This window comes from Sarcophilus harrisii, chromosome 2, assembly GCF_902635505.1.
Source record: "Sarcophilus harrisii chromosome 2, mSarHar1.11, whole genome shotgun sequence".
Lineage (NCBI taxonomy): Eukaryota > Metazoa > Chordata > Mammalia > Dasyuromorphia > Dasyuridae > Sarcophilus > Sarcophilus harrisii.
The window spans coordinates 19184846-19200398 of record NC_045427.1 but is presented as its reverse complement, the minus strand read 5'-3'; the positions used below and the strand labels follow the sequence as shown (position 1 = coordinate 19200398).

The following is a 15553-nucleotide window of genomic DNA, read 5'->3' as shown; positions in this document are numbered from 1 at the left end:
ATGGGTGATGTGGGAGCGGGGCCCTGGGGAGGGGTGGAGCACAGGGAGACCCCAAAGGCCCCCATCCTGCCTGGTGTGGGGGAGGGAACCTTTGGTGTTCTGGCTCCAGCCTGGGGGAGGGGGTGCTGTGCTGTCCTTATTTGGGGAGGACGCTCCCCTGTTGGAAGGAGCAATGATGGGGGAAAGGGGACCACGATGGGCAGTCGGGAGAGGGGCCTCCTACCCCAAGAACCCCCCACAAGTCAAGCTGCGGGACTGGGGAGACCAGACCTGGCCTGATTGTCAGAGGCCCTAGTTGGAGGGGGACACCCCCCTCCCCCCACGGAGGAGACCAGGAGGAGGGGGAGGGCTTGCAAGAAGCTTTCTGCTCTGGCCCCAGGAGTTCACTTCCTTGGGTCCCCCTCCCTGCTTGCCTGGGGGAGACCGAGGACCAATAAGTTTATTCATAATAAATAATATATACAGGCTCCGTACAGAAGTGGATACAGGGTGGAGGCCCTGGGCCGAGGCAGGGCGGCTGCTCGCGACCCCTCCTGGGGGCAAGGCTGGCTGGGGAGGGCCCTCCTTCTGGGTACAATGCCCTCCCCCCGAGTTTCTGGAGTGCCTGGGGTCTGCCACCCCCCAACTCCTTGAGTCCATTAGCTCTTTGGGGAGCCCCAAAAGGTGGGGGGCTCGGAACTAGGGGAGGCGGGTGGGACTTAATTGTTCTGCTGAGTTCAACCGAACCGAAGTGGGCAAGTGGGACAAAAGCTGACCCGGGAGCCGCCCGCTTCCCGCCCGGCTCCCTTCTGCCCCGGAGATGAGGCGAGACGCCCCGTGTCACGTGGGGGACCCGTGTGGCCCCTGGTGTCCTAGGAGACCCCTCGCCGCTGGGAAGGCAGCTCGGGGGGGCCGAAATAAAGTGCTGCAGGCCGACACCCCGAGGGAGGGACTGCTGACCCAGTGTGGTCGGGCCCCGCCCGGGCCCTGGGGGGGGATGGGAACAGGACCCGCCCGGCCCCTGGGGAACAGGACGGGCCCCGCCCGGGCCCTGGGGGGATGGGAACAGGACGGGGCTCGCTGCGCGCTCCGGGCCCAGCCCAAACTCCCAACTCTGATTGTCAAAGGCGAACGCTCCGGCCTGGGCTGGGAGGGAGGCCTGGGCCGGGAGGGGGCGCCGGGCCCGGCAGGAGGGGCGGGCCCAGGGCCGAGGGGAGGCAGGCCGCTCCAGGGAGGGGTGCCAAAGGTGGTGAGGGCTGGCGGAGGGCCGACCCCTGGGGCCTGTGGGGACGCCCCTAGGCGGGGGGGGGGCGGGAGGGGACACGGGGCGGGGGATGGGCCATCCAGGGGAACACAGAACACACACTTGAGGAGGGGCCTCTCTGGCCGGGCTGTGGGAGGAGGCCCCCCTCCCTTGTGCTTTTCCGGGGGCCAGGAGGGAAGTGGGAAGGGCCCCCGGCGCCCCCCAGGTCCAGCTTCCTTCGTCTCCCAGATGAAGAAACCGAGTCGGAGGCTTTGCCAGGTCCCGCCGGGCCCCAACCTCCGACCCCCAACCAGCGGCCAGGAGCTCCTAGGCCATCTCGTGGGGGGGGGGGAGGGGGGTCGGTTCTAGAGGCCGGCCGGGGGACCCCTCCCCCCCCCGGCAGGGGCGGGGCCTCGGGAGCTTGTGCTTTCTCCCCGCAGCCCGGGAAGGTTGGGGCGGCGCCTCCTGGGGGTTCCTCTCTGGGAGAGGGGGGAAGCAGGCCAGGGACGGTGAGGGAAACGCCCCCCCAGTCCCCGCCTCCGGGAGGGGCGCAGGGAGAGGCGGGCAGAGCGGAGGGCGGTGACGGACACACGGAGGGAGGGGTGGGCGGGGAAACTGAGGCAGGGGAAGGACCAGAGGGGGCCTGGAGGCTCCCCGCAGCGGACGCCGGGCCGGGCCGGGCGGCCAGAAAGTGGGGGCGGAGGCCGGGGTCCCGGACCCCAGGGGCTGCTGGGACCCTCCCTTGTCCCCCGAGCCCCGGGGAGGGCCCCGCGAGAATCGGAAACACCTCCTGAAGCCGGGGCTTGCCTTCGCTCCTGGCCCCTCCGCAAGCGGGGAAACGGGCCCAGAGGCACGGACTTGTCCGGTCACAGCGATGGAGAATGGGGGCCGAAGCCCAGGATTTCTCCCCGCTGCGCCGAGGAACAAGTGCGCCTGGAGCCCGCGGCCTGACCTCTCCCCCAGCGGGGGGCGGGGGATGGAGATGGAGACATGGGGGGAGGGGAGATGGAGACATGGGGGGAGGGGAGATGGAGACATGGGGGGAGGGGAGATGGAGACATGGGGGGAGGGGAGATGGAGACATGGGGGGAGGGGAGATGGAGACATGGGGGGAGGGGAGATGGAGACATGGGGGAAGGGGAGATGGAGACATGGGGGGAGGGGAGATGGCGACAGAGACAGGGACACAAAGGAGAGACGGGACAGAAGACGGACAGTGCCTAGGGCCCAGCGCCCCATTCCCCGCCAGGGCCCGGGTGTGGGCGGCTGGGGCGGAGCTCCTCCAGGGCCCCCTCTGCCTCTCCCTGCGCCATTTCCCCAAACAGCCGATTCACGGGTGCCCCTCCCCAGGGTGCACGGAGGGGGGTGTCTCAGCAGCTTCCTGCCCAGGCCCCCCTTCCTGCAGACCCCGGGGCCTCGCTGAGTCAGGAGCCCCCTGGGAGGGGTCTGTGTGTGGTGGGGGCCTCGGGTCAAGGTCAAGGGCAGGGCCGGGGTCTAGAGCGGAGAGCTCAGAAACATGCACACTATATAACTCTGCTTTAAAATCTCTGCATCGTCTCTTCTTACAGAAATAAATACTCTGTCATCCCTGCCTGGCCGCCCCAGCCTCACGCGGCAGGGGGCCGTGGGGAGGCGGGCGGGGCCCGGAGCGGCCCCTCCCTCGGGCCCGGCCCCGCCCCTCGGCTCTGAGCAGGACCGGGGGCCCCGGCCCGCCCGGGCACATCAGCTACAGGGGGCGGCCCTGGGGGGGCTCGGAGGGACAGGGGGGGTTTATTGCAGGAGCTCCTGAAGGGAGGAGCCAGGACGGGGTCGGGGCGGCCTCTGCTGGTGACTGAGCTCCCCGTGCGGGGCCCGAGGAGAGAGGCGGCGGCTTCGGGCCCGGAGCCCTCCGAGGGGAGGCAGCGGCCGGTGGGGGCGCAGGCGTAGGCGGGGGGCGCCGGCTCCCGGCGCATGGATGGGGGGCGGGGCGGCCAGAGTTCCGAGGGGAGCTCCCGGCCCGGGCCCGGTCCGCCGGCTGCCCCGAGGCAAGTCCAAACCTGCGTCCCTTGGGTGCTGCCCGAGGCCTCCGGTGGGGGGTGGGAGGGGTGCCCGCGGGCCCCCCCGCCCCGGGTTAGCAGCCGCCTTCCACCTTGATGTGTAAGATCTTGGAGAATCCGGGCCGCCGCCGCAGCGCCTGGGGAGGGAGAGAGGCCCCGTCATTTCTGCCCCCGGGAGGTCCCGAGCCTCGGGGCGGTCCGGCCCAAGGGCGCCCGGGCAGGGGGGCTCCCGAGGATGCGGCTGGGGCAGGGGCCTTCTCTGCCTCCCAGAAACCTCCTCACCCAAAGCTCCGAGGCCCTCCCAGAGCTCCCGCAGCTAGGCTCCTACCCCTTCCTAACGGTTCCGGCCGCTGGCATTCCTTTCCCCGGTTCCTCTACTCTTCTTACCATCCCAGTAACATTATTCGTCCGCTTGGATTCCCTTTCGACTATTTCTTTTTATTATTTTTCAATGCCTATTGACTTTTTACTATTCCAATAACTCCCAGTCTCCTTGGCTTCCTTTTTTACTGTTTTCTATTTTTATTTCGAGAACCATGTTGCAGGCTTAGATCCTCCTGTTTTTCCATGTCTATTTACTTTTTATCATTATTTCGATAACTGTTTCAGTTTACTTGGATTCCGTCTTACTATTTTTCTGTTACTTTTACTATTTTGACAACTGCATTTCAGTAGGGGGGGTCCTCAAGGTCCTTCTGGGAGGGTTCAAACACAGACTAATGGCTGGGGGCTGTAAGTGGCTGCCCGGCCTGGGCTCCTGGAAGGTCAGGTGTGTGGGAGCCGACACGTGTCTCCCCTTATGAAGATCAGAGGGCCGCGTTGCCTGTCCCAGCCATGGCTGGTGGGGAAGGGATGGCCCTGACTTTGTAAAAGAGCCGCGGCCAGACTCTGGGGCCAGGCTACAAGAAGGAAGGCTCTGGGCGAGAGCCCGAGGTAAAAACTTCAGAAAATTCCCAAGTGGAAGCAGCGACAATATGACCTCCCCCAAGAGGGACGGGTAGGAAGGGGCTCCCGGGCGCAGGCCCAAGGCCCGGCAGAGGGAAGGGTAGAGTGCAAGCCTTGAGCCGTTCCGGGACATCCCGGGGCTGCCTGGGGGTCGCTCCAGCCACGCTTGCTGCCTAGTGCTCCTCCCGGCGGGGAAGGAGCCGGAGAAATGTTCCCCGGTCACTTTTCCCGTGAACTGATTTCCTCACCCCTTTCCCTGACTTTGTCCTCTGCCCAGTCACAATGCGAGGCGCCGTCGGTGGGGGCTTCTGGTTGGGGGTTTGAGTAGAAGCCGAACTGAGTAGAGATTTCTGGGGGTGCTGCCTGCGGGGGGGGGGGTGTGCTGCACTGTCTGGAAGCTCCATTTGGTTCACCCTGTTCAGTGCAGGCTTCCAGTGGAGGCCCACGAATGAGCAGGAGGCTTTCCGAGGGGACCCGCTACTGAAAACAGCTCGCGACAGTGCAGTGCGGGAAACACTCGGGCAGTTTATCTCCCCCACGGAACGGCCGGCTTACAGTGGGAAGGGGCCGCCTCGGCTGCGGGGGCCTGCCGTGTTACTGAGCTCGGGGAAGGGACTTTTCATTTTCATTAGGATTGACATTTTTATGTCATTTGTGACAAATAGGACATTTATGTCACTTTGTGACATTTCATTAAGATGACAATGATGTGCTGGAATGAAATGAGTGATGGGGGGAGGTGAAAAATATAAGCTGTGGAATCTATGGTTGGAGAGAGTAACAGTACTATATATATGTGTGTGTGTGCATATATATATATGTATATATATGCACACACACATATACGTATATATGTATGTATGTGTGTGTGTGTGTATATATGTGTGTGTCTGTGCTTGGAACAGCAGGACAGTCCCATGGGAAGAACTGGTAACCGCTATTTAGGAATTCTTTTGGCAAACTCCATAACGGCGAATGTGACCGGGACTTACTCACAAGGAAGGTGAAGGAAGAGATGAACAAAGGCCATGTTTGCTAGAAGAATTTCAAAGGGCCCCACGTAGATCTTGAGGCGGAAGGGGCCTCGGAAGCCAACTGTTCCCCAAACCTCGTTTTTCAGATGAAGAAAATGAAGGGTCGGAAATGTGAGTGATTTACCCAGAATCACACAGTAAGCAGAAGAGCTGGGATTTGAACCCAGGACAAGCCCTCGTTCAAACTCACAAACCTGGCCCTCACCTGGAGCAGTTCAGGAATCATCTTCCTCGGATCATAATACGGTAAAAGCGTCGACTCCAGCAAATACAGATACAGAGTCATTGGTGAAAGGCACCGAGGCAGGGCACTATTCTAATAAAGTGGACCCAAGAGGGAAAGATTTCCAGGGGAGCCCTGAGGGACCCTCTGAGTCCTGGCTGGAACACATAGCCCAGTTATGAGAAGGGGGTATGGGACTGACACAGAAAAACATGGGTAATTACTGAAGGATCCCAGGCCTGCTTAGGAAGTGTTCGGGGCAGCTAGTGGCGTGGTGGATAGAGCACCAGCCCTGATGTCAGGACGACCTGAGTTCAAATCTGGCCTCAGACACTTAACACTTACTAGCTGTGTGACCCTGGGCAGTTTTGGATCTCAGTGGGTGCTGCTGCTGTTCCCTCTGTGATTCCCTTCCCTACACTACTCCATCTGTGTTGTCTCCCTCATTAGAATAGAAACTCCTTAAGGGAAATAATTGTTTTTTTTCCTTTCTTTGAACCTCCAGGGCTTAGAACTGGAGTAGAAATCAGAGAAACAAGCACATCTGTAAAATCTTACAGAGAAAGAAAGAGTATATGAGCTCTGTTGAAACCATATGGTGAAAGATCGGACTTGAGGACCACCAAAGGAGGATAAGAAACAGAAAAAAACTGGAAAGATTTTTATGAGAAAGTACTTTTGCCATCAAGGAAAAGTGGAGAGATCCCATTCGGACCCTCTCATCACAGTCTCATTCGTCCCCAGAAGGGAAATGAAATCGTTATTAAAGAAAAGACAAGTCTAGACTAAGAAGAGCCAACAGAAGTTTGTTCTGGGCACAACCCAATTTTGAGGACATCAAGAGACCGGTTTTTAAGGTATCAGTAGGAGGGAAGACACAAATAGGAAAATCTAGGATTTTAGCATCACCCAAACAAAAACCCGGTATCTGGGAAAGCGCCCAAATCTACCAAGCCATAAGCTTACTCATAGAACCATTAATGCCGCTTGTCGAATAAATGGGAACTTGGCTGCTAGAAAGCCAATGTGTTAGTATGGGGAAAGCCACGAGTAAAAAGTCATCTCTTTGGGCTCCCCCCAAAAAGGATTGGGGGGAAGGGAAAAAGGATTTCCGAGCATCCTGATGCAAGAAGAGGAACCGCAGAAGCAAATAGAGACTCACCCAGCCGAGCCGGGTACAAAATGTGAACTGGATGGCCCTATGTATCTCTAGTCCAATATTTTTTAAAATTATTTGATAATTTATTTCCCCCTTCCCCATTATATGGAACTGGTTCCTTCAAAAGGAGAATTGGGCATTGAATGGCCACCAGAAACAGATCTGCTAGACCACCAGCATGAGATACTTAGGGCTTGGGGAGAGGCCATCTCAGACTTCAAAACCAAGCCGTGTCCGACCACTCTTCCCGAGTCTTTTCTATTAACTCATAGGGCTCAATAGAGAACACTAAGACCGACGATGTCGAATGTCCTTCTGCGTTGACTGGTTTATCCCAGCGAAAACTGTTTTAGTCATTCTGTGAGATGGGCAAAAGATGCCTTATCAGTATATTGGGGTGGGGGGGCAAATGGGACAGGTATGAAGGACTGCCCATATTGGGGTCAGGGGAGTCTGAAGGTCCCTAACGAGCACGTGGACGTGGCTCTGTGATATCCAGAGCCAGCGACCGTCTCTGGTACGAACCCCGGCCAGACGGCCACTGGATTGATATGTTAGGACAGGTTCCTTTAATTTATGGCTGCAAAGGCTCCTTCCAACTCTGAATTCTGTGATTCGCTATCAGTCAGTATCAACTGGACCAACTTTTGGGGCAAAATCTTAGGAGAATTAAGTTGGGGCTCAAAGCTGGCAATTTGCACTTCATGTTGGAAGATGGAAGAAAGACAGAAGCCAGTGGGGATGGCAGATATTGGGGGGAGCACGGGCTCCTCTACTTTGACAGTGAAGCTGGGGAAGCTGAAGTGGCTCCAGGACCTGGAGAATGGAAGAAGCTCATGGTCGGTGCTGGTGCAGCATCCCAGCCTGGGTGAGGGGGTTCTGTACCCCAAAGAGCGATGTTCAACTTAGGTCTGCTTCAACAAATCAAAACCATGGCAAGATTGACCTTAGAAAAATGCCTTCTGGGACATGGAGGAGCTGAAGGACCAGCTAAGAGAAGTATGAGCTGATGGAGCCATCCGAGAATCTCACAGTTGGGGGTGGAATGGGGAAAGTCTGGGAATATCGAGGCACTGAATGAAAGGATGGAAGGGGATTGGTCTCCCATGCCTCGAGTTCAAGGTGCCCTAGGCTGGTAGGCAGCTGGTGGTTTTTGTTATTGGAAAAAAGGAAGAAAGAAATAGGAACACATGCATTGTTTGCAAAATGCCTTACAGATGTCTCATTTGATTGTTACAACAACCTAGTGAAGTGAGTGCTATTAATAGCCATATTTTACAGATAAAGAAACTGAGGCAGACAGAATAGTTATCCAGGGTCACACAGTGAGTTCTCAGGCAGGATTCAAATTCAGAATTTCACGTCTCCAGAACAAGGAGAAGACATTTATCTGCCCAACATTTTGATAGTAGGCCCCAGAGAATGTTAAGGGAACCAGTCATATTTCAGTGGCACAGGGCACATGAACTATCTGATGATGGTATAGAGGAGCCGATCTGCCAATCAGTGGGTCCTTGTTAAATAGCTGCCCCAGCACGGCTCTGGGTCATACTCTGTGCCGGGCCCTCTGTGAGATGCTGGGGGTGCAAAGACCAAAAAAGAGGAGTCTTTGCTCTCTTGTCTGTCTATCTAACTCTCTAGTTCTATTTCTTTCTATCCATCCATACATCCATGCATCCTTCCATCCATCCTTCCATCTATCCATCCATCCTTCTTTCTCTCTCTCTCCCTCCTTCCATCCTTCCATCTATCCATCCATCCTTCTTTCTCTCTCTCCATCCATCCATCCTTCTTTCTCTCTCTCTCTCTCTCTTTCTCTCTCTCCATCCATCTGCATATCTATATGGACATTTTTGTAAGTGAGCATGTGTATATTCTACAACATTTATGTGTATATATATGTATGTGTATCACTTGTTTACCTCAGTTTCCTCATTTGTAAAATGGGGATAACAATAGCACACATCAGAGATCTTTTGAGGATAAAGTGAGATAATTGTAAAAAAAGCACTCAGCACAGTGCCTGGCACACAGTAGGCATTGTGTAAGTGTTAGCTCTTATTACAAATATATTGACAAATATACACTGTTAGTGCACAAGGAGCTGGCTTCAGGAACGAACAAGAGGAGAAAACAGGTTTGATTTGGGGAACCGCGACCTTGTTTTTCCCTGCCAGCAAAGCCTGGAACAGACCAGTCTTCTCGTCGTGCTACGTGGCTGTAACCCAGAAATCATGGGAAACCATGAGGCGGCTGTGATACAGAGAATTACACGGAAGTGGGAAGGAAGATGTAAATAATTTTAGGATCTAAAGAAAAAGAAGAGAACGTATTTTGGCCAGAAGTAAGAGTCAGTGATACGCACTGGATCTGCAGGTTTGCAGGAACCTCGAGTAGAGCTGGGAGGCCCTGGAAGGTCATACATCTGGGGGGTTTTCAGAAGCCAGCTAGTTCAACCCTCCCTTTTTATAGATGAACAAATGAAGGACTGGAGTGTTAAGTGACTTGTCAGAATCCCCCCCTGACGGTGTGTTTGCTCTGGTCCGGGGGGTAGAGGAGGAGCAATGGCTGGTGGGAGGAAAAACTTGCTAACGAAAAGAGCTGATGCAAAGGAGAATGGCTGCCTCTGGGGGTGAGGGAGCAGGGGACGGCTTCCTCCTCCTCCGCCACCTTCAGTCAAGGGCTGGATGCCCACTTATGGGTTTGTGGCCAAAGGGACGGAAAGGGTACTAAGGCCGGGGTATGGGCCGTGAATGGCAAAGACCGCAGATGGTCGGGAAAAAATCCGCTGGACCTGGCGACCAGGAGGTCACTGGTGACCCCCCCCCTCCACCTGTCTACAGGATGATACAGTGACAAGAGTGGAGGAACAGGTGGGGGAGGGGAGCGAGCCCTCGGGTGCAGGACGTGGGGTCCGGAGTACCTCACAGTGCTGACGCCCATGGGGGGGGTCCAGGAAGTGTCCCTACCCTTGTTTCCAGCTGCCCCCACTATCCTCCTCACTTCCCCCCTGCCCTTCCCATCCTTTTTTTTGCCCCATCATCCCATCATCTCGCCATGCTCTAAACACGGCTGCTCCCTGAGGCCCCTGGCCTTTGGGTCAGGTTTGGGGATGGAAGGTGTGTCCCTCCCTGAGGGCTTCCCCTCTGGGAGTTTATAGAGGCCCCTGGCCGATTTTAGCCTCCCCACTAGTCTGGAAGGCTCTGGAACCTCAGACTGCCCTCAGATGAGGCCGTCCCATCCCACTCGCTGAAAAACGAGGGGTGGGTTCTTCCGGGACTTGTCCCCCAGCTCTGTCCTATCCCCACTGCTCCTGCCATTTGAGGGATCAGGCCTTTACAGGCCCCCGGCCAGAAGCGAGCTCGGTGCCAGCCGTATTAGAGAAAATGGCTTGGGGGGGGGTCAGAGGTCTCCCAGTTCCCCACCTGGAGCTTGGTCACCATTTCCTCAAACAGCTTCCGGGCTTCGGGGCTCCCTGGTTCTTTGAAGTAGTCCACGATCCCAATCTGAACCACGATGGACTTGAGGTTCCGGCAGACACCTGGGGCGGAGAGAGGACGAGGCAGTTCTTGGCTGGGCCTGTCCCAGAGCCTGGGGAATGGGGGGGTGTTGCTCTCAGGCGTCAGGAGCCACCTGCGCCCTTACGGCCGTCGCCCAGACTTAGACGCCAAGGAGGGTGGGGGGTTTGTGTGGGGGCTAAGGGAGGGCTGGCAAGTGGCGCGTTTGTTCTTCTTTTCCTCCGGCCCTTAATCCCTCCAGCCACCCATTCACTAATCTGCCCTTCCCATCGTTCATCTACCAACCACCCGCTTATCAACCCCCTCATTCACTAATCCCCCATCTTGTCATTCATTAATCCATCGATCATTCCAGTCAGTCATTAATCAGCCGGCCATCCTTCCATTCACCAGTGCGACCCTCCATCCCCCCCCTCCCTCCTTCACTGACCTGTCCATTCATCTATCAAACCCAAAGCCCCCCCAGGCACAAAGCGCTGTGAGACGGAGCTTGCTAATCCCCACCAGCCCTGGCCCCCCCACTTCTCCCCCGCCCCCGGCTCTCCCCCACCCATGACTGGCTGGCAGGGGCTGTGCCTGGACTAGCGCGGGGGGAGGGGGGGGCTGACGGGGGTCCCGGAGACTCACTGTTGAAGTGCAGCAGGGCCTTGGGGGTGACCGGGGTGGCCGTGAGCACCAGCATCTCCAGGCCCTTCAGCCCCTCCCTGCAGACCTCGGCCGCCACCTCCTGGGTGATCTCCGCCACGTGGTCCAGCTCCAGCACCTGCAGCCTCATGCAGTTCCGGGCTGGGGGGGAGAGGCCGAGGAAGGTCCGGGCTGAGCGGCAGCTCCCGGCTCCCCCGGCCAGCCCGGCCCCCAGCTCCCCCGGCTAGTGTGGCTCCCGGCTCCCCTGGCCAGCCCAGCCCCCCCACTTGGGGGACTCGGCAGCTTCCCTTCCCTGGCCGGGCCGGTCTCCAGCCTCTCAGTAAGGGGCTCTCCCCCCCCAGCCGGTTCTCCCTTGGGAAGGAGCCACCAGGCTCTCCCCGGTCCCCTCTCTCCCACCTTGCTAAGCCACGGCCTTGGTCTCCACGGCCTCGGCGCTCCCGCTCCGAGGGTCACCCCTGGCCCCCCGCAGACCCTCCCTCTGGCCCAGACCGGGCTCGCACAGCCCTGCACTGGAAGCAGGGCCCCCAGGGGTCCTGGGGGGGGGGACTCACCCAGGGAGGCCAGGCCCTGCACACCACAGCCCGCTCCTCCTACCCCCAGGGCTCTGAGGTGGGGCCAGCAGCGCCCGATCATCTGCAGGCACCGGTTACTGAAGCGTGTGGGCTGCTGGCTAGAAGACAGGGTGGGGGGAGCGAAGGTGGGGAGCGAGAAGGGAGGTCAGTGGGGCCGTGGGAGTCCTCCCCAGTCCTCCCGGGGCCTCCCTTTCAGGGGGACCCCTCGGTGCCTCCCGGGATGATCCCCCGGCCGCTCCTCCTTCAGTCTCTGTTCCACAAGGACCCCAACAGCACAAGCCGGGCCATTGCCATGAATCAATGGCCGGACCCAGAAGACCCAGTGGCTTGGGGCCCGAGCCAGGCCCGGGCATCAGGGTCTGTGCTAGCTCCCTTCCCCCCATTTCTGAGGAGCCACCTTGGGCTTTCAGCTGCCCGAGCCCCCGCAGCCCCCGGCCCCACTCACCAGGGGTGAAGAGGGGCCACTTGCAAAGAGATGATCTCCCTACAGCCAGCCCCCAGGGCCCAGATGACCTCGTGGCCAACGGGATCCGTCGCGCTCCTGTAGGGAAGAGGAGGAGAGTGAGGGTCCCAGGAGGCCCCCACAGCTGAGGCCGCCTTCACCCAGTGCCTCCACCCGTCTCCCCTTGGAGGCTGCAGATGGGCGAAGGTTTTCAGGCTGTCACTCTGCCTTCTGTATTTATTTCCCTTTCATTTTCTCCTCCTCCCCAGGGAGTCTTCCTCTTGTAACTCAGGATAGAAAAACTTGGAAAAGTAATTCACAAGCTAGCAAACGCTTTCTGCAAATGCCCCATTCCACACCCATAGGTCCCCACCTCTGCCAAGACGGGAGGAGGCCAGGTTGTCTGTGTGAGTGTGAAAACGTTCAGACTTTCCTCACCGCGATCCCACGGAGAAAGCTGCACAAACATCGCCGTTCCCTTTCACAGACACACAGACCGAAGCCCAGAAGGGCCAAGCCGCCCGACCAGGGTGGCTCCTGCCTCCGAGCCCGTCGCCTCTCCCCGCACCACCGAGGGTAAGCCGGGTCAGCTGGGGTCAGGGCTCAGAGAGACGGCCTCCGGGGACCCACCTGTAGGTGACCGCCTGCAGGGCCCGGCAGTAGCAGCTGGCCAGCCAGAGGGAGCGGTCGGTGAGGACGTTGGGGCAGTGGGAGATGCGCAGGATCAGCAGGTTCCCGCCGGCAGCTTTGAGCAGGGACTCCAGCCCGGCCTCCAGGCAGCCCCTGGAACAGCGGCCGGGTCAGCGGCCCCCCGGGCGCCCCCCACCAGTTCCGGGGGCCCGCCCAGCAAGTACTTATCAAGTCTCCTCAGTGCGCAAGGTGCCGGAGCGCCAAGGGCCAAAAAAAGCGGTTCCCACCCAAGGAGCTGAATTCTACAGGGAGGAAATCAGAGGCTCGTGGACTTGGGCGGGAGGGGACCTAAAGCTCGGCCGGCCTGGCCACACGCGCCACACTGGAGGTGGGCGAACGAGGCTGGGCAATGCGAAGGAGAGAATGTGGCAATGGGCCAGACCTGGGTCCTCAGGAGACGCTCCCTGTGAAGGTCCTGATGGTGATAACCGGAACTTATCCAGGGCTTAGGCTTATAAAGCAGTTACCTCATCTGGTCTCCCCCCAATTCTGCCCAGTAGGTGCCATCATTATCCCATTCTTCAGATGGAGAAACCGAGAACTTTAGTAACTTGCTCAGGGTCCCACACCAGCAAGATTTGAACTCGGGCCTTCCTATCTCCCCTATTCTATCCTCCCAGTCGAATGTAAGAGTAGTGACACATTTTGTGCACTTGGCACAGTTCCTTGCACACACCAAGTGCTTAATAAATGCTCTGTTGGATTAGACTGAAGATGTGCCCCCCCCCCCCAATTCCATCATTACTTGGACAACCAGGGCCCTCTGACAGGCCCCTCCCCTCAGGCCCTGCCCCCGGCCCCACCTGGTGCTCCTCAGGTACTCCTCCTTGCCCTCCTTCTTTCCCCGCTGCCGGGGCTTCAGGTTCTGCAGCGTCAGGGAGTGCGTCTGGGTGCACCACTGGGACAGCATCGCCAGGAACTGGGGGCGAGAAGAAGAGTCCCACATTGGGGGCCCGGACACACCCACTGCCGGCTAATGGAGGCCGAAGGCAGAGGAAGGTGGGAAAACCGGTCCACTCCCAGACGCTGATCAAGCACCTACTGTGTGCTCAGACCCAAAATTAGGAAGAAGTTTCCAACTCCAAGTCTACTTGGAGACAGAAGCTTTCCTCCCGCACAGGAGACGGAGAATGATAGAGAATCTCAGCTGGACAGGCCAGACGGAGGAGGGGAGGCAGGAGATTTGGGACCGGTGAGGAATTATGGGAATTATGCTGGCCTTTCAAGAACAGGCAAAGGTTAAAGGTTTTAATTTCTTTCTCAATTTTCTTAAAATCTTTTTTTTTTTTTTTTTTTTTTTTTAGGATATCTAGACTTCCCACTGCTTCCTCCTTCCTTCTCTCTTACCCCGTTTTACAGAAGAGTAAATGGAGGCAGCCAAGCCATTAAGTGACTCATCCAGGGTCACACAACCAGAAAGCACCTGAATTTAAATGCAGGTCCTTCTGACTCCTGTCCCTCTGTCCACTGTCCCATCTGCTTGTAGAGAGCCATTTCTCATGACAAAGAATTTTCAAAAAGAAAAAAAAACATTCAAATTATTATTCCGTTGAAAAAGTCTGGGATCCTCTGTAGCATTCCCCACCCATAATGCTCCCTCCCGCATTGCAACTTTTCTTTCTGGCAATTGGGGTTAAGTGACTTGCCCAGGGCCACACAGCCGGGAAGAACATCTGGCCTTAACCGATTCGAGTTCCTGAAAGTCATTTGCCTTCCCGGCTCTGCTGCCTTAACTCTTCATCACTTCACGTAGGTCTTTCCGTGGCTCTCCGTCTCCATCACAAGCGCCCTTAATTACAGAGTAGCAACAGTCCCTCCATCCACGGCCCACAACGCATTCAGCCCCTCCACAGTCAACAGACATCTCCTTTGTCTCCCACCTTTGCCAACAAGAAAACCGTTGCCGTAAATATCCCAGTGTGTGTGAATCTCTCCTTTGTATGGACGCCCTCATCAGAGTGGAACCTCTGGCTCAAAGGAGACCGGCTTTTAGTCCAAACTGCTTTCAGGAGGGGCCAGATCCAGCTCCACCAACGGGACTCTTTTCTCTTTACCAGTTTGCTGCGTGTGAGTGAGACTTCCCAGCTGCATTAATGTGCGTTTCCCAATTGGTGACTTGGAGCATCCTTTCCTGTGGTTGTCCAGACTTTGTAATTCTCTTCAGAACTGTTGACACCCTTTGACCCCTTATCTATTGGAGGATGGCTTCGGAGTTCTACGTTAATGCTGCTGTTCAAGTCGTAGTTTGCATCTCTTTGACCCCATCTGGGGCTGGGGGGACAAAGATACTAAAGTGGCTCTCCGTTTTTTTCCTACAGCTCATTTTATGAATGAGGAAACTGAGGTAAACAGGGTTAAGTGACTTGTTCAGGGTCACACAACGAGCAAGTTAACTGTCTGAGGATGGATCTGACCTGATTCCAAGCTCAATGCTCTATCTACTGCACCGTATATTTACGTTAGCTGTCCATAGAACTGTATTGATGTTAATGGTCTAAACATCCCTATATAGCTGCGATATCACATATACATAATAGCTCTGACAGGGGTCCTCAAACTACAGCCCGCGGGCCAGAGGCGGCAGCTAAGGACATTTATCCCCCTCCCCCAGGGCTATGAAGTTTCTTTATTTAAAGGTCCACAAAACAAAGTTTTTGTTTTTACTATAATCCGGCCCTCCAGCAGTCTGAGAGGCAGTGAACTGGCCCCCTATTTAAAAAGTTTGAGGACCCCTGCTCTATGACACATATATATCTATATAATATCCACATATCACATCCATACAATCCTGCATAACTGTGGTATCGCATATCAAAGACATACAAAGCAGGATTTTTTCCCAGTTGACTCCTTCCCTTCTCAGCTGCATTAATTTTGTTTGTGCACAAGTTTTTCTCTTTCCCAACAATGGGAACTTGGCCAATCCCGGCCTTTACTGAGTATTTGGCTCGTGATTTTGGTGGAGCCTTGAGTATCACATCTGCTTTCTGGACCACTAACCATAGGTGAGGAAAAAGCCTTTTGATTAGCTGCCGAACTGGAAGCGAGAGGAAAGCCACTATTTCTG

At 56.8% G+C, this 15553-nt stretch overlaps 1 protein-coding gene across 4 annotated transcripts in view; it reads right to left on the bottom strand.

Moving 5' to 3' along the window:
- Positions 1–2361: 2361 nt before the first annotated feature.
- Positions 2362–15553, bottom strand: part of FBXO41 (F-box protein 41) — a 38511-nt gene continuing 25319 nt past the window's right edge. For 3 of the 4 annotated variants that reach the window (XM_031949699.1, XM_031949698.1, XM_031949700.1), the window contains exons 7-13: positions 13290–13405; positions 12427–12579; positions 11800–11895; positions 11334–11452; positions 10765–10923; positions 10045–10160; positions 2362–3395 (exon numbers count right to left, since the gene is read on the bottom strand). In XM_031949699.1, the coding sequence (XP_031805559.1) occupies positions 3333–3395; positions 10045–10160; positions 10765–10923; positions 11334–11452; positions 11800–11895; positions 12427–12579; positions 13290–13405 (822 nt within the window). In that variant the 3' untranslated portion in view covers positions 2362–3332. Of the gene's footprint in view, positions 3396–10044; positions 10211–10764; positions 10924–11333; positions 11453–11799; positions 11896–12426; positions 12580–13289; positions 13406–15553 lie in introns of all 4 variants that reach the window. The other variant, XM_031949701.1, reaches the window with a different exon arrangement.